General features: G+C 38.0%; 1 protein-coding gene across 1 annotated transcript; it reads right to left on the bottom strand.

Moving 5' to 3' along the window:
* Positions 1-9,928: 9,928 nt before the first annotated feature.
* On the bottom strand, positions 9,929-17,997 carry LOC115951927 (subtilisin-like protease SBT4.3). The gene is made up of 10 exons (XM_031069048.1): positions 17,902-17,997; positions 16,160-16,251; positions 15,972-16,063; positions 15,616-15,862; positions 14,981-15,482; positions 14,669-14,760; positions 14,360-14,578; positions 14,119-14,230; positions 12,867-13,080; positions 9,929-10,473 (listed from the first exon to the last, which is right to left on the bottom strand). The coding sequence occupies exons 1-10, from the start codon at positions 17,995-17,997 to the stop codon at positions 9,929-9,931; spliced, it is 2,211 nt and encodes a 736-aa protein (XP_030924908.1).
* Between the last annotated feature and the right edge of the window lie 656 nt (positions 17,998-18,653).

The following is an 18,653-nucleotide window of genomic DNA, read 5'->3' as shown; positions in this document are numbered from 1 at the left end:
CCCCAGCCAGTCAAAGCTAAAGCGGCCAAATTGAAAAGGCGCAAGGAACCGAAAGGAAAGGACGTGGTGGATGTTGGAAAGTCCCGTCCGACCCGCGAGGAAGATGCCCAAAGAGCTATAAAGCAACAAAAGACTAGCCATCTTCCTCAGCGAGGCCAGGAGAGGTTTGACACTCAACCTCCTAAGCCTCAAGCCTGGCTGCCAGCACCCATGCATGCTAGGGAGCCCCTACGAGATGATATATCTATTAGGGACTTCAACGGTGGCATTGGGTGTCACGTAGCCTCGGCTATAAAGGAGGCCTTGTTACTCCTTAAGGACATGGCCGAAATAAAAAATGTAAGAAAGAATGAACTCATCCTCAATAATAAAAGATATTTGGGAATGTTATAATGCTAACTCTCTTCTTTTTCTTTTTGTGATCATTACTCACTGATGTGTACTTTTTACTGACTATAGTGTTAATTTCTTCCTTTTAGATTATCCAAAACACCTTTAAGCTGGATGAGATACTCAATAGCTGCTACAATCAGCTAGAGGATGAAAGGAAGAAACGGGCAACGGCTGTACAAACTTTAACAACATCCGAGCAAGACTTGGTTGCTGCGAAGAAGAAATTACTTGCTGAGGAGCAAGCTCGTAAGAGCACTGACTCGGCCTTGGAAGGCTTCCAAAAGCAAGCCGAGGACCAGGGAAAGCGCTTGTGTGAAGCAAATGCAGAATTAAAGGCTGCCCGGGAGCAAGTTACAGTCCTTAAGAAGCACTTGGAGGAAACCCAAAAGCTGAGGGAGCAAGCTGAAAAGTCCAGGGAGGAAGCTGAGAGAGTAAAGGCCGAGGCTGAATAGGCAACAAATGAGGCTGAACAAAAAGGCTATGAAATCGGTGTGGCTGAGACGGAGGAGACACTAAGGGCAGAGGTGACAATGGTGTGCCGTATCTACTGCGCCCAAACTTGGGATGAAGCCCTTAACCGAGCTGGGGTTGAGGCTTCATCCGAGTTAAGGAGGCTAGAGAACGTGTTCTACCCTGAAGCAATCTGCACCTCAGCTCCTCCATCCAGTCAAGCTAAAGACACTCCCTCAACCATTAACCCTAATAAGGAGATTTTGCCTCCAAGTCTTCCTCCTCTTGGCCAACCAGAACCAGCTAAAAAGAATAATGCCCCTCCAGAAGCCTCCTTGGACAAGACTACAGCTGCTTCTGAGGCAGAGGTGGCCTCTCAGGGCTTTCAATAGGATTTGGTTTCCACAGTCATGCCAGCTAGGAGAGCTACTAAGGATAAAGAGGGAGTCACCATCTCGGAGGCAGATAAATCAGCCAACCAAGCTCCAAAGCTCCAAATTAAGTTGAAAAAACAGGACTTATTTTGTAATTTTATTAGGAATTTTTTAAGGATATTTATGTTTATTTGCTTATTGTTGTTGCCGTTTTATCTTATTTTTGTACTTGTTCACTATGTTATCTTAATTTGAATGGATTCATTTTGGCTATCTTTCGTTTGCAAGAGAAAAAATAACTTATAAACATTAACAATTGGCAATTAAAAATGGGTGATAACCATTAATACTATGAGGTCTCAGGGAGACATCTTAGATACATACGTATTATTTCTTATCAATTGAAATTTTAGGGAATGTTCAAAAGTTGGATAAAGTTGGGTCTACAGTACTTCAATTGTACATTAAATGATGTTCACAGGCTTCTGTTTAATACTTCAGTAGATGACATAAGGTATTAATTTCCACTAAGTTTGTGGTCCGAGGACCTGACATAACTTAGTTTCTGTTTAATACTTCAATAAATATCATAGGGTATTAATTTCCACTAAGTTTGTGGTCCGAGAACCTGACATAACTTAGTTTCTGTTTTAATACTTCAATAGATGTCATAGGGTATTTATTTCCACTAAGTTTGTGGTCCGAGGACCTGACATAACTTAGTTTCTGTTTAATACTTCAATAGATGTCATAGGGTATTAATTTCCATTAAATTTGTGGTCCGAGGACCTGACATAACTTAGTTTTTGTTTAATACTTCAATAGATGCCATAGGGTATTAATTTCCACTAAATTTGTGGTCCGAGGACCTGACATAACTTAGTTTCTGTTTAATACTTCAATCGATGTCATAGGGTATTAATTTCCACTAAGTTTGTGGTCCTCGGACCTAACATAACTTAGTTTCTGTTTAATTCTTCAATAGATGTCATAGGGTATTAATTTCTACTAAGTTCGTGGTCCAAGGACCTGACATAACTTAGTTTCTATTTAATACTTCAATAGATGTCATAGGGTATTAATTTCCACTAAGTTCGTGGTCCGAGGACCTGACATAACTTAGTTTCTGTTTAATACTTCAATAGATGTCATTAGGTGTGGAAACATAAGATGCATGATCAGCATAAATTAAAGGAAAAACTCAAACTAGATTACTTTTATTAATAATAATACCTCTTGAGATTATTTACACTCCAAGGATGGACTACAGTTTTTTCATCTAGGTCTTCCAGATAATAGGCTCCTATTCCGGCTACTGAAGTAATCCGATAAGGCCCTTCCCAATTTTTCCCAAACTGGATTCTTGGTGGTTCCCAAAACTTTTTTCAGCACCAGATCTCCAACGGCTAACGATCTCAGCTTCACATTAATATCATAGCCTTACTTGAGTTTATGCTGGTAGTAAGCCAATTAGACCATTGCATTCTCCCTTCGCTCTTCGATCAAGTCTAAACTTTTTTCCAACATCCCATCGTTACTGTCCGAGGAAAATGTACTAGTCCTTTAACGTTGGGAATCCAGTTTCCAAAGGGATGACGACCTCGGCTCCATAGGTCATGGAAAAAGGAGTCTCCCCTGTTGATCGTCGAGGTGTTGTTCGATAGGTCCAAAGAACATGTGGCAATTCCTCCACCCATTTTCCTTTTGCATCATCCAACCTCTTCTTAAGTCCACTGACTATTACTTTATTAACAGTTTCAGCTTGCCCATTCCCTTGAGGATAGGTCGGAGTGGAATATCTATTCTTTATACCTAAGTCTGAACAGTATTGCCTGAAGGCCTTACTATCAAATTAAAGGCCGTTATCCGAAACAAGAGTGTGCGGAGTTCCAAATCGCGTAACAATATTCTTCCAAATAAACCTCTTAACATCTACGTCTCTGATGTTAGCTAAAGGTTTAGCTTCGACCCATTTAGTGAAATAATCCGTGCCGACCAACAAATACTTTTTGTTTCCTAAGGCTTTAGGAAAAGGGCCAACAATATCCAGCCCCCATTGAGCAAAAGGCCAAGGGCTGGACAGAGGATTAAGAATTCCTCCAAGCTGGTGGATGTTTGGAGCGAACCTTTGACACTAGTCACATTTTCTAACATACTCCTGCGCTTCCTTCTGCATATTTGGCCACCAATATCCTTGAGTAATGGCCCGATGTGATAGGGACCTTCCCCCTGTATGACTTCCACAAATGCCTTCATGCAGCTCCTCTAGGAGTGACTCTGTCATCTCGAGATGTACACAAAGTAGGTACGGCCCAGAGAATGACTGTTTGTATAACTTTTTGTCCTCGGATAACCAAAACCGAGGAGATTTCCTCCGTATTTTTTCAGCTTCTATTTTCTCTTCAGGCAAGGTGTCACTTTGGAGGAATTTCAATATGGGATCCATCCAGCTCGGCGCTAGATTGACTTGATGAACCTGGTAAACGTCATTTTCTGGTGGGGTAGGGGTATACAAATCTTCGATGATTATCACCCGAGGAAAACTCCGTGTTGAAGAGGTGGCAGGGGTTGCCAGGGAGTCGGCATGAGTATTTTCACCTCGGGGGATATGCGACAAGTCGAAAGACTCAAATTTCGTTTGCATACGCCTAACTTGACTCAAATACCCCTGCATTCTTGGATCTCGGGCTTCCAGTTCTCCTTTCACTTGGCCGACTACCAATCTTGAATCCGAGAATAATTCTGCTACCTTTCCACCCATTTTCTAGACCATACTCATTCCCATCAATAAAACTTCGTATTCTGCTTCGTTGTTAGTAGCTGAGAATCCCAACCTCAAGGACTTCTCAATGATGATATCTTCAGGGGATATCAAAACTAGCCCCAATCCTGCCCCCCGTTGGTTTGCTGCTCCGTCTACATATACTCTCCAGGAGGGACTGCCTTGAGTGGAGATTAGACCAACCGATTTTTCATTCATATCATTTTGCTTCATGTTAGCTTCTTCTGGGCACTCGGCGAACTCGGCTACCAGATCGGCAAGGACTTGACCTTTCACAGAGGTGCGAGGCATATACTTGATATCGAAAGCACCTAGGATTGTGCCCCACTTAGCAATTCTTCCAGTGTAATCTGTACTTCTAAGTATGGACTTGAGAGGTAGCTGAGTTAAAACAACCACAGTATGGGCCTGAAAGTAATGTGGAAGTTTGTGGGTTGCATGGACCACCGTCAAGATGGCCTTTTCTAATGATAAGTATCTCACCTCAGCTTCATGAAGGGATTTACTTACGTAATAAACTGGTCTTTGTACGCCGCTGTCCTCTCGTATTAAGATAAAACTAACTGCATGAGGGGCAACTGCCAGATAAGAAAACAGCATCTCATCCACCTCAGGACTAGATATGATAGATGGCCTAGATAGGTACTCCTTCAATTGCTGAAACGCCACAGCACACTCCTCGGTCCATTCAAATTCTTTTCACTTATGCAGTAGAAGGAAAAAGGGACGACACCTCTCGGTCAACCTGGAGATAAATCGGTTCAAAGCAGCAGTCATTCCAGTCAGTTTCTGCACCTCTTTTGGATTCCGAGGTGCTTGTAAATCGTTGATGGCCTTAATCTAATCTGGGTTCACTTCAATTCCTCTATGAGTCACCATGATTCCAAGAACCTTTCGAAGCCTACACCAAAGGAACACTTTGAAGCATTTAGGCATAGCTTATGCTTTCTCAGTATTCCAAAGATGTTCGTGAAATCTTCCACATGCTCGAACACCACCTTACTCTTCACTACCATGTCGTCGATATAGACTTCAATGTCTCTGCCCAGTTGCGGTTCGAACATTTCAGTCAACATCTGTTGATAGGTAGATCCTGCATTTTTCAAACCAAATGGCATCACCTTATAATGATAGTTTCCAATAGGGGTGACAAAAGCCGTCTTCTCTTTATCGTCCAATGCTAATGGTATTTTGTGATATCCTTGGAAGGCATCCAAAAAACTCATCCGGGGATGACCAAAGGTTGCATCCACCAACTGGTCTATCTTCGGCATGGGGAAAGGATCCTTGGGACAAGCCTTATTGAGGTCCGTGAAGTCCACGCACACTCGCCACTTTCCTGTCTTCTTCTTTACCACCACCGTATTGGCTAACCATCGTGGGTAAAAAACTTCTTTGATGGCCCCAGCCTGCTCAAACTTGGCCACCTCACTTCTGACAGCTTCAGCGTGCTCTTTTGATGGTCGCCGAGGTGGTTGTCTTTTAGGAATAACGAAAGGATTCACGTTGAGTCGATGACAAATGAAATTCGGATCTACACCTGGGGCTTCATATGGGCTCCATGCAAACACATCTACATTTGCTCTGAGGAATTCCAGCAATCGCTCTTTCTCTTGCAAAGGCAGTTTAGCCCCAACCTGGAAGAATCTTTCCAGATCATCAGCAACAATTACCCTCTCCAAATCCTCACACTTTACCTCGTCGGCTGGTCCTTCTAAGGGTAATGCTGGGGGTTTTAATTGCTATAATCCATTATTGATGGTAGCCGAGGTCTCTACCTCTAGCCGATGTTGTATAGCTGCTACCAAGCACTGCCGAGCTGCAACCTAGCTTCCTACTATCTCCAATACTTGGCCTCCAGATGGGTACTTCACTTTCTGATGTAGAGTAGATGAGACTGCTTTCAGGGTATGAAGCCAAGGTCTGCCCATAATAGCCGTGTATGGAGAGAAAATGTCTACAACAATGAAGTCCACCTCCACCACATCCATACCGGTTTGCACGGGTAGTCTGATCTGTTCTTTTGGAGTGACCATCCTTCCCTCAAAACTTACCAGAGGGGAATTGTAGGCTGTTAAGTCCTCTAGCTTCAGACCTAGCCCCTTATACAAATCTGGGTACATTATATCAATAGCACTACCTTGATCAATCATCACCCTTTTGACATCGTACCCACCAATTCTCAGTGTGACCACCAGAGCATCATCATGGGACTGTATGGTTCCAACCTTATCCTCATCCGAAAAGCCCAAAATCAGGGGGACGTCCACCCTGACTCTCTTCGACGCTTGGCAATGATCCTCAGCCGGAGGTCGGAACACCGACAGTACCCTGGAAGGACAAGATCTAGTCCTCCTTGGGGCAGCAAAAATAACGTTTATCGTACAAAGGGGGAGTCTTGAAGAAGCGTCCCCACGCATTTCTGAGCCTGCCTGGCTTACCCTACCACTGGAATGATGCAGGAGTTGCTTCAATTTCCCCTCTCGGACCAACTGCTCCAAATGGTCTCATAAGTTCCTGCAATCCTTCGTCGTGTGCCCATGATCCTGATGATAGTGGCAATAAAGATTCGGGTTGCGTCTCTTAGGCTCTCTTGCCATTTTGTTTGGCCATTTAAAAAATGGCTCATTCTTTATCTTCTCCAATACCTGCTGCACCGGCTCCCGAAACACTACATTAACCACCTAGGTGTCAGCAGAACCTGATTGCCCAACGAAGTCTTTCCGAGGTCAGTTACTATTGTAACGATCCGACCTAAAATCCCTCCTCTCCTGAGGGATTGCCTTAGCCTTTCCTTTTCCCTGAAGTTGGTCCTCTTCTACTCTTCTGTACTTATCAATCTTATCCATCAATTGGTGTACACTGGTAACAGGTTTACCAATTAGAGATTTCTTTAAATCATGATCGGCTGGAAGGCCAGCCTTGAAAGTACTTATGGCCACATCATTATGCTCTCCCTCTATTTCATTAAACATTTCCCAGTATCTATCTGAATAAGTTTTGAGAGTCTCGCCTTCTCACATGGACATAGACAGCAAGGATCCCAAAGGCCGAGGAACCCTACTGCAAGTGATAAAGCGTGCGCCAAAAGCCCGGGTAAGCTTTTTGAAGGACTCAATAGAGTTGGCCCTTAAACCGTTGAACCATCTCATTGCCACCAGACCCAAAATTGATGGAAAGACCTTGCACATCAAGGCCTCATCCTTGGAGTAGATAGCCATCTTTTGGCTAAAATGGCTAACGTGTTCTACTGGTCTGACCGGCCATCATATAGGGTGAATGTAGGCTAGTGGAATCGCCGAGGAAAAATCGCATCTTCTATATTCCTTGTGAAGGGTGATTTAGAGACTTGGCTTAACGCTTTGTTCATGGCATTGTTCCCCAAGCCCCTGCTAGGTGGGTTTTTGTACCTATGTCGATGGTTGTGCTCCTCTTCATAGGAAAAGGTCTCACTAGGCGGAGTTTTGGATCTCCGCCTATAACTAGTTTCATCCGTCTCCTCGGATGATGGTTTGGAGCAAGGTGGGGAACGTTCTCGCCGAGCATAGCGCAACTCTCTTTTCAACTCGTCAATCTCACGTTGCAAGTTCCTGTCATTTTTTGCATAGGAAACATGACTCTTCCCATGAGAGCGACTTTTGGTGGTATGAGTTGTGCACACACTCCCCTCACGGTCTTCCCTCCGTTTAGGACTCCGGTGCGGCTTACCATGCTGGGAGCCCCTTAACTCTGCTTGGTGTGGGTTGGCATCTACCTGATGTGGTCCTGCTGCGTAGCGATGTGGACCTGCTTCCTCCATCATGAACGTTTGAACCGGATTTCTTTTAAGTTAGATCAAACTCTTCCCACAGACGACGCCAATTGTAAGGACTCAATTTGTAACGATCCCAAATTCGTATTGGGTTCGAACGTTAAAGGCCCAAATAATAAATTTGTAGAGCGTGGATGTCAAAGAACTAGATTAACTCCAAAAGAAAAATGATTAAACTTAACGTTTATAGATGGATTAACACCAATATAACAATCAATTTCTCCTTGAAACAAGTTCGATTCTTTATTTCCTAAGGTTTTCTTCTAAGTACTACTCATCTAGAAGTTCCGATCCCTTTTCTCAATGCATTCTTCCATGTTATATACTGCCCTCTTGGTGTCATCTTCATCACACACGTGTAGGTTGGGTTCGAAGGATCCCTTCCTGTCCCATCCAACACCTTCTGGAACCTCTAACCAGCAGCTGTAAGGCTGCTTCATTACTGTTCAGGCATCACCTCCACATTAATGCAGCCAGAGAGTTGGTTGAGAGGCAATTAATGTGGAGGCAGCTATTGTTAAAGATATTTGTTTACCTTTTCTTTCTTACCTTCAATGGTAATGTAACTCTGAAGTGTGTTTGTAACAATATAGCATTCAGGTCGTTCTCGGACACATGTTACCGAGAAGGATTTTGTCCTCGGACGAATATTGAACTCACCTCACGTGATATCTACTTTTCTTTTCATTCGGTTAACCTTATAACATGATATGGGCCTCCTCAGACAGTTTTACGTCCTCGGATGGGCCACAGGCCCAGTTAACACGGTTTTAATAATTATTGATTAACCGGTCCCCACACTAAAAATAAGTTTTTTTTTAATCAAAATACCAAAAATAAGTTACAAAATCAAATAAGCTTCAGTTTTCATCACTTCCCAAATGGACCCTTACTCTCTTTTATTACAATAATTTGGGTTCAACATTTCATATCTCTTTTATTTTCAGAAATTGAAAGCAATTGATTTTTTTTTTTTTACAATTTTTTATATTTTTCATAAAGTTGGTGTCAAAATTTTATTTATATGATTTATTAATAATTATTCTAAGGGTAGCAGTTAACATGACCCATAAACAAATAGATGATAATAAACAACAATTATTAGACACAAAATAATATATACAAAATGTTATGTACATAATATTTTCACAATACTTTCACAACAAATACTATGTGACATATTGTAATTTCCTAATTGGTAGATTAAAAAGTAATTTTAATTGTGGATTCAAATTAAAACTAGTAACAATGTGTCACCTAAAATTTGTTATGAAAATATTGTGAACGTAGCAGTTTTCATTATTTATAGACCTCGTGCATCAATTCGAATTCCACCTCTTCCTTCCCTTTCCTCGTTTACCTTATCTCCAAAATTTATACTTTTCATTGAAAATTAGACTCTAAACAACTAAAAAAAAATAGAGTAATACTAGAACCACAACTTTTGCCACAATTTGCTCACGTAGTAAGTCATGAGTGGTGGAATAAAAGCAATGAGTCTACAACTCCACTACTTACAACTTGCCACATAAGCAAGTTGTGACAAAAATTGTGGTTCTAGTATTTTCTAAGAGAATATATACCATAAACACATCACGTGATAACAATCTTAAGTAGCATTGCCTTGCGCATGAATTCTTTTGTCAGCTTGTTTCTTACTAGCTTACAATTTAAAACGATTAGGAAGACTGTGTACAATAGCACCAAAATGATGACAAAAATGAGGAGTACAAAGTGGATTGTGCTTCTCGCGAAGAGGATGAACATTGGTCTTTCTTTGGCATAGACTCACAATAACCTTCTTACCTTTAATAGATTTAAAAGAAAAATATCAAATTAAGGAGATTTAAAAAAAAAAAAAAAAGGTGCACAAATGTTGTAGACTACGTTTTATTCTTTAATTGTTAAAAATTAATTGAACAATTTGCATAACTAGACTTTTTATTTATTTTATTTTCTTAATTCCATGGTTACAAATAAGAAGGGGGATTTAAAGTGTTGGTGTATTCGTTAAAAATACCAAAAGATACCAACTAATTGAACTACGAAACTCTTGGTAAGTAAATAATCTGTTGCATAATATAATCGGGGTCAAAACAATATCCTTTTCACCCTTGATCAAGTTAACAGTGCAAACACAAAAACTGGACTCCTTACACTATGACTGCCATCTGACCATACCAATGATGAGGACGCCATTGAGTAATCAGTTGGCAGAACTCTTTGTCCTCCAGTAACAGACACCACAAAAGACTTCTTCTCATATAAGGACTTGAAGGAGAGCACCTCAGGCTCTACAACTATTTTCACTTTGGATTTTGTGAAGGTTGTGGCCTTGTAGGTGGAATTTGCAAAGCCTACATTCGTAACTGTCCTGTGAAAGGTAACATTAAAAGACTTCGACGGTTTGACCATAGCCGTCATTGAAGGATAATTCAGATTTCTGGCCAATGTTTTTGTGGAAACTTTGGGGCAAGTGCTGTTATCTCCTGAAATAAGTCTAAGGTCCTTCTCATCATAGCCTAAACCGCATAACAATTTGATGTAGTCTTCTTTGGAAGCATCATACACCAGTCCAGGATGAGCAGCTTTTGTTGGATTGATTTGCCCAGATCCATAACTCAATTCTGCTGCTAAATTTTTGGTTGCATTCATGGGCGAAGCTATAAATACAAAATGAATTGGTGATTTTTAGCAACAAAAAACTTTATTTTCCATTAAAAAAAACAAAAACAAAAACTTTACTAGTACTTAGCCATATAGGCGAAGCCAAGGCTGTTTTATAGGAGCCCCCTAATTGTAACTTTATTTTTATTTACTTTTAAAAAATTGATTATATTAAACTGGTAAAGTCTCTTATGATCGTATAAGAGATCTAGGGTTCAATCCCCGCCTACACCAAAAACTGATTGGTATCTTAGTCTAATGATAAAGAGCCATCATTAGGAGCGGACACCATAGGTTGAAACTGTCTCAAAAAAAAATTATAATCACTATTAACTTTTATATATATATATATATATATATATATAACTTATTAAAAATATAATAGTATCTTTTTTATATGTCAGAATTCATTAAAAAGAGAAATCCATATTTTATCAGCATTTCTAAAGTTCAAAACCTATTTAAAAAAATGAAGGTTGGGGAAAGAAAAAAATATATATTAGTTATCTCTAAAAATAAAAATATATATATATAAATATATAAATTTTTTTTTTAAACTCCTGACATGAACTCAAATTCTAACTATAATAATTTATCCTCTTTCGTAAAAAAATTGTGTAATAAGCAATAGAAATTTCGGATAATTCCAAAATAACATAATTTTATGTATGTTGTACTTGAAGTCTCTGTCTCACTATATAAATAATTTCCATTCATAAGTGAAATTTTGACTTTAAAAAAAAATCAAAAATTGATTTATTCATGTGAAAATTCTTTTACAGATTAATACTGTTTTATTGATTTTTTTTTTTTTTTTTTGGCATTAAACATCACTTGATATAAACATGAGGAGTCTTTTAGGTTAATATTGCAAAATCTAAACTTAATTTGCGTTATAGGTACTGTTTGAACTTAATTGGGGAATTGAGGAAAGAGAAAGAATTTCGGCAACAGTGTTGCCGAAATTCAACAAAAGTAAGAGAGAGAAAGAAAAAAGGTTGGAGAGAGAAACAAGAGGAATTTCGGCAACGTTGTTACCGAAATTCCTCTGCCCAAATTCCTACCCGATCCTGTGTAAAAAAGCAATTGCGGCAATGCCATTGCCGAAATAGGAAAAAAAAAAATTGGTAATTGTGGCAATGGCATTGCCGAAAATGGGGGAAAAAAAATTGAATGGAATTATGGCAATGTCATTGCCGAAAATGAGAGGAAAAAAAAAAATGTTGTTGCCAAAATCTGGGAAGAAATTTTAAAAAAAGTGTTACGTTCACTATTTTTATAATACTTTCACAACAAATCACAGGTGATTAGTTATTATTAGTTCAAATTTGATTTTGACACTGAGATTACTTTTTTAATCTAATAATAACAACCTGCCACTTAAAATTTGTTGTAAAAATTGTGTGTACCTATCATTTCTTAAAAAAAATAAATAAATAATAGAATTGTGGCAATGGGATTGCCGAAATAGGTGTAGAAAATTCTCACCTATGTCGGCAATCCCATTGCCACAATTCTTTCTTTTCTTTTTTTTTCTTTTTTTTTCTCACATTTTCGGCAATGGCATTGCCGAAATAGGTGAAAATTTTCTACACCTATTTCGGCAATTCCATTGCCACAATTCTATTATTTTTATATTTTTTTTTAAGAAATGATAGGTACACACAATTTTTACAATATTTTTACAACAAATTTTAAGTGGCAGGTTGTTATTATTAGATTAAAAAAGTAATCTCAGTGTTAAAATCAAATTTTAACTAATAATAACTAATCACATGTGATTTGTTATGAAAATATTATAAAAATATTGTGAACGTAACACTTTTTTAAAAATTTCTTCCCAGATTTCAACAACAACATTTTTTTTTTTCCTCTCATTTTCGGCAATGACATTGCCATAATTCCATTCAATTTTTTTTCCCCCATTTTCGGCAATGCCATTGCCACAATTACCAAAAAAAAAAATTTCTTTTTTTTCCCTATTTCGGCAATGGCATTGCCGCAATTGCTTTTTTACACAGGACCGGGCAGGAATTTGGGCAGAGGAATTTCGGTAACAGCGTTGCCGAAATTCCTCTTCTTTCTCTCTCCTACTTTTGTTGAATTTCGGCAACACTATTACCGAAATTCTTTCTCTTTCCTCAATTCTCCAATTAAGTTCAAACAGTACCTATAACGCAAATTAAGTTCAAATTTTGCAATATTAACCCAAAAGACTCTAAACATGAGTGTTTTTTATATTTCAGATTGGTCTCAACCACACTATATGGAAAATGTTAACAGTGCACTTGCATGTGTATATAAATTTCCCCCCTGTGAAGTCAAATCCTAGCGAAAACTGCTTAGCTAGGAAAAATAAAAAGGCACAAGAAGAATTGAAAAAGATTACCGGTAGTCATAATGGCAGATTTGATGGCTGCAGCAGACCAATTGGGGTGAAACGTTTTGACATATGCAGCCACACCCGAGGCGTGGGGGCAAGCCATGGAGGTTCCGCTTAATATACTGTACTTAACACGCCTCTTGTCTTCAACGAAAGATGTGGGTGAAACAATCGGTGAATATGCAGCCAAGATTTCTGTCCCTGGTGCTGTTATATCAGGCTGCAACACATGTGAGCCAATTTAAAGCATAATACAATATAATTGGCATATCTAGGTGTTTTCAGAACTGAAACATCAAAAGTTTAAATTTCCATCTTCCAATTATTGAATAATATATATGACAAAAGAGCTTGTAGGTACCAAAAGCACGTATCTCATGGGCGGTGCTAGCCATAGCCTAGGGGGTTCAAATGAACCCCCTGACTTGGCGAATATATATATATATATATATATATAATATAAAAACTTTTATTTGTTTTGACCCTCTAAAATAAAATTTTGAACACTCTAGCCCTAAATTTATTTTTTAAGCACAACTAAAATAACCTTAAAATTCTCTTACGAATATCTTAGCATTTTTAAACCAAAAAAAAAAAACCCAACAACAAGCCAATTTAATCTAAAACCTTGAAAATAAAAATTAGTTGTTGAATTTGAAGTGCTTTTAATTTTTTATTTGTTGAGTAAGGACTGGGCACGTGGGACAAGCCAAGAGTTATTAAGTGAAGACAAAATCAAATATTAACACAACAAAAATTATCTTAGTATCTATTTGGGAACAATTTATCTAACTTTTTGCTGAAAGTATAAAATAAGTAGGAACTTACATAAGACTCGCAAATAATAGAAAAAAAGATGAAGTAATAAGTTGGCTTATAATCAAAATCCAAACGCACTTAATACAATTACAAAGAACAATAGTGTCGAAATTGAGCTGAATTGTTAAATATAAGAATGGTAAAAAGTTAAAACAAACTAATAGATAAAAGAATTCTAAGTAATAATAATTAAAGTTCACTTAGCGATAATAATTAATATTTTTATTGTATTTGAAAATAATGGATGATTTTCAAAATTTCATCTTAGTAATAATAATTAGTATGTTCATTGTATTATGAAACTATATGTCAAATGAACTAATAGTTTATATTTTATTTTCTTGCTAATACTATGAACAAATTTGTAATAAAGAAACATTGTAGACCACAAAATTTATTTTCCCTAAAAAAAAAAAAAAAAAATTCTGGAGCCATGTACCTTCAATATTTCTGGTGCAAAGATATTCGGCCCACGTGAAGAAAATGAAGCAATTTTGGGGGCATTACGATCTTTTACTGCTTCACTCTTTAGAATGGTCGCTCGAGGCTCTCTATAAATTAAAACACAAGGATGACCAACTCATTTAAAGTAACAAATGCAAAGAAAATGATAATAATAGCAAAAAGAAACAAATGCAAAGAGCAAACAACACATAGGGGTACTATATAGAAACCCATACTTAGTAGAATTAATGTAGGATGCGACTATATCATGTCTGTCAACGCTTAAAGAAGATGCAGGTAATAAGAAGATACTAGCATCATATTCAAACGGTTCATTCTTCAAGATCGATCCAACTGCACCAGCACTGCTGGCCCCATCATCTCCTTGAGGCTTATCGCAAAGAACAATCTTGCCTTTCACTAAAGTGCTGTTTAGGCACCCTACAATGCAATAACTGCAATACAAGAATTTTCAAGTTTCATTTTATCATTAATATATCATTAAAATATATATTAAAACAATTTGAATAGCAAAAAAAATTTACCTGGAATCAGAGCACTCACTCACAACAACATTTTTTCCATCAACCAGAGGAAATGTAGATCCGTTTAATGAGAAACCATTAATTCCAATTCCCTTTTTGATGGAGAACCATTAGATTGCAAAATAGATATTCAATACATACATGACAATAAAAATCCAGAGTCTCACATTTGTGTTTCAATTTATTGGCTACCAATCACAACTTATGTACAAATGGTATTCTATGATTGAATTGGTGGAGTATAAATTGGAACACACTCATGTACAATGACTAGAATGGATTTAAAAAGATATAGGAGTGGATGATACATACAGCTAGTGTCTTTCCGTTCCCAAGGACAACCTTGTCTATGATTTCGCGATCTGTGCTGCTTGCTGCTACACTAAGTATCCATGGAGCTATACTTCCCACAGTAGCTTTATCTGGACCACTGTTGCCTGCAGATTGAGAAGTTAATATCCCTTTCTCCATAGCATGAAAAGCACCAATCGCAACGGCATCGTTGCTGAAATCTGCATTAGGTGAATTTGGTCCTAATGAAATGGAAATGATGTCAACTCCATCAGCAATAGCATCATCGAAAGCAGCCAATATACTTGCATCTTCACAGCCATTTGGATAGCAGGCTTTATATGCTGCAATCCTCGCTGAGGGAACCCCTCCCCTTGCAGTACCGTGAGCAATTCCATAGAAACTGACGTCCTTTACTTTGTTGCCAGCTGCCGTTGAGGCAGTATGGCTTCCATGACCTATATCGTCCCTTGCAGTCTTACTTTCATTTGATGTTGAGTAATATCGAGCTCCAATGATCTTGCTGAAATATGATAGTTCCATATTGATGATCAGCATTTAGAGGAGTACAAATAGCTGAACAATGACATTTTTCTTTTGGTTGTGTTGTGTTTCAGTGTTGTGCATAAACAAAAAACTGGGAGAAAATACATTACTTGTTGCAAGTGAAATTTTTGCCTCCTTTACATTCACCCTTCCACTTCTTGGGAGGAGGACCAAATCCTTCATCATTGAAGCTCTCTGATTCAGGCCAGATTCCAGTGTCAATAAAGCCAACTATGACATCACTCTCAGCAGCAGCATTCCTTTCAACTGCCGCAGATAAACCAATGTAGTCCCAAGACCTTGTTGTGTGAAGATGGTAAGTTTTGCTTGGAAAAACAGAGACTACTTCCTTCCTACCTGCACATCACAGTATGTAAATACATGCTATAATGTTATGAGTTATGTCCCATCAAATTATGCGACTCTTTCGGGAAATGATATGATAAAATTGTCTTGCAGCACTCACTAGCAAGCTTTTGTCTTTCAAGATCAGTGAGCTTGGCAACAAATCCATTGAAACTCCTTTTGTAACTTCTAAGCAAGGAATTTTCTACAGAACTAGAGAAGGACAAAGAGAAAGAGAATTAGAAAAATCTGACATTATTATTTTTAAATAAAAACAAAAAGCAATGTTACCTCTCAATCGTAGCTTACCTGCCCTCAACAACTTCTTGAAGCAAACTAAAGTGGTTAGACAACGGTGAGTATTGCCCCGTAGGAAGTGACCCCATGTACACAATGTATACCTGCATTATTATTAAAGCAGAAAAGAGTCTCACAAGGTGTGGCCGATACAGGCGATTCGGTCCGAAACAAGGCAAAAATGGTGTTTAAAATAAAAATAAAAAAAAGTAAAAAAACACGGCAAAATACACCATTTGACTCCAGGGTTTTCTTTCCCCTTTTTTTTTCCCTTTCCATGTCTTATTTGTGTTTTTTATTTTTTATTTTTTATTTATTTTTATGTTCCCAAATAATTTGGTAATTGTATCAATTTAAATAATTACTTATCATTAAAAAATGATATTATTTTGCAAAATTTACCCCCTAAATATCAGCTATAAATATTAAATTGATCCCAAAGGTTTCTTATCTACTATTGCCCTTAGGCTATGCTTGTTTTGACTGTAATGGAAATTGGGAAAACATTTTACACCATAAGTGTTTGGTTTGGGCTGAAAATTCAGTCAACTTGAAATTTGATATCTTTGACAGTAAAATAAGTGGGCCCAAGGGGTAAAATTGTTTACACTTTGAATTTACCTTCAAATGATTTTTCTAGGCGTACCCCACAGAGAGAGAGAGAGAGAGAGAGAGAGAGAGAGGGAGAGAGAGAGAGAGAGAGAGAGAGAGAGAGAGAGAGAGAGAGAGAGAGAGAGAGAGAGAGAGAGAGAGAGCACCGATCAAGGTAAACTCCGAAATCAATTTGGGTTGTGGTAGTTCCTTCTCCCTCACCAACTGTTCTTTCTCTCTCTTCCTCTAATCCTTCTTTCTCCTTCTTCGTTCCAAATAGATTTGACTTCTCTCTCTACCCTTTTGTCATCCCTTTCTCCCTCACCAATCTACCTTCTCTCTCTTTCCCTCCGACCAACCGAGGCCAGATCAAACACTACATGTCACTGATCTAGTGCCTTAACTCAATGATTTTTGTTTTCTTTGATCTCTGATTTTGTTGTTGTGGTGGTGGTGTGGGTGGTGGTGTTTTGGTGAGTTTTGTGTGCGTGGTGGTGGACCGATCTGTGAGTGGTGATGACAAGAAAGCAGTGGTGGTGGTTTTTTCCCTCTTCACAATTTGGATTTTGTGTGGGTGGTGGTGAGTCATGCCTGTCCTTGTTGGTGGTGGCTGGCAACTAGCTTGTGCTTCCATTTTCTAAAAATAGATTTTTTACATCCAAGACTAAACACGAGAAATAATTTTCCGGTGTAATTTCCATAACATAATCAAACGGCAGAAAATGTTTTCCTTTATGTAAAATATTTTACATATTGACAAACACAACCTTAAGTTGGTCTATGTTTACCATTATATGAAAAAATATGCTAAGCAATATATAGGAAATATAAATAAAAATATATTTAATAATTTATTAATAAACATATCCCGCCGCACCCGCACCCTACTTTTTCAAAAATTACCGAGTCACCGCACCGCATCGCACCCTAACCCGAATCCGCACCTGTGCTTCCTAGGCTATGTGTTAGTGCTTCTTATATCCCGTCTCCATCCTAAACGATCCAAAGATAATAAGTGAGTTTCTTATAGGCTGGGAGTATGGAGTCTCTCCTAAAAGCAGGTAGATTACTACTATGGTCATGCTCAAGAAGGGAAATCATACCAGTCGCCCCCCTCTACCCATTTTTTATCTACCAAAAAAAAAAAAAAAGATAACACTTACCTTTCTATCTTCATCGGCAGCTCTGCATGATAAGCTTATGGTGAGTATGAGAATGTAGGCTATGTAACATAACAGAAGAGATCCATACATGGCCATTTTCCTGATTCTGAAAACCTTTTTTTTTTTTTTTTTTAGAGGAAGAGTGGTGAATGGTATTTTATATAAGAATTTAAGGTTCAGATTCTCTTGTCTATTAAGCATTCACATTTAATTTCTTGTTTCCAAATGCATGCATGGAATGCCAAAAGTTTTGTCATTTATCTAGTACTTCCTTACCGGGTACAAATCCCCTTATAAAAAGGAAAAATGCATCTATGGAATAAAATTAAACTTAGAAACTTTTATTGGAAGATTTTATTTTTAGGAAAACTTTGATTAGAATTATCGAGGATGATTCTAATTATGTTATAATATATAGTTCAGTTATTTTACGCACACATGTCAACTATACAGATCCTTATACTCCACGATATTGTCACTTCCTTTAGGGTGGTCTTTAATTTAGGTAATTGCTGTGAGTCAGGTTCATAATGGTATTACCAACTAAAACCTTGGACAGAATTTAGGATGGTAGCTTGCAACTTCGCAGTGATCTATAATGTTGCTCTTCCCGCATGCATATGCTTTCTTTTCGAATGAATCCTTCCTGGATAATGACTAGTGAACACATCTTAGAGAACACAATTACACACGCCAATGTGGCACGATATAATTCTCCACTAATTCCACTTATGTTTGTTCCCAACCATTTA

The sequence above is a fragment of the Quercus lobata genome, chromosome 1 (genome assembly GCF_001633185.2).
Source record: "Quercus lobata isolate SW786 chromosome 1, ValleyOak3.0 Primary Assembly, whole genome shotgun sequence".
In the NCBI taxonomy this organism is placed as follows: Eukaryota; Viridiplantae; Streptophyta; class Magnoliopsida; order Fagales; family Fagaceae; genus Quercus; species Quercus lobata.
This window is presented reverse-complemented; position numbering and strand designations above follow the sequence as displayed.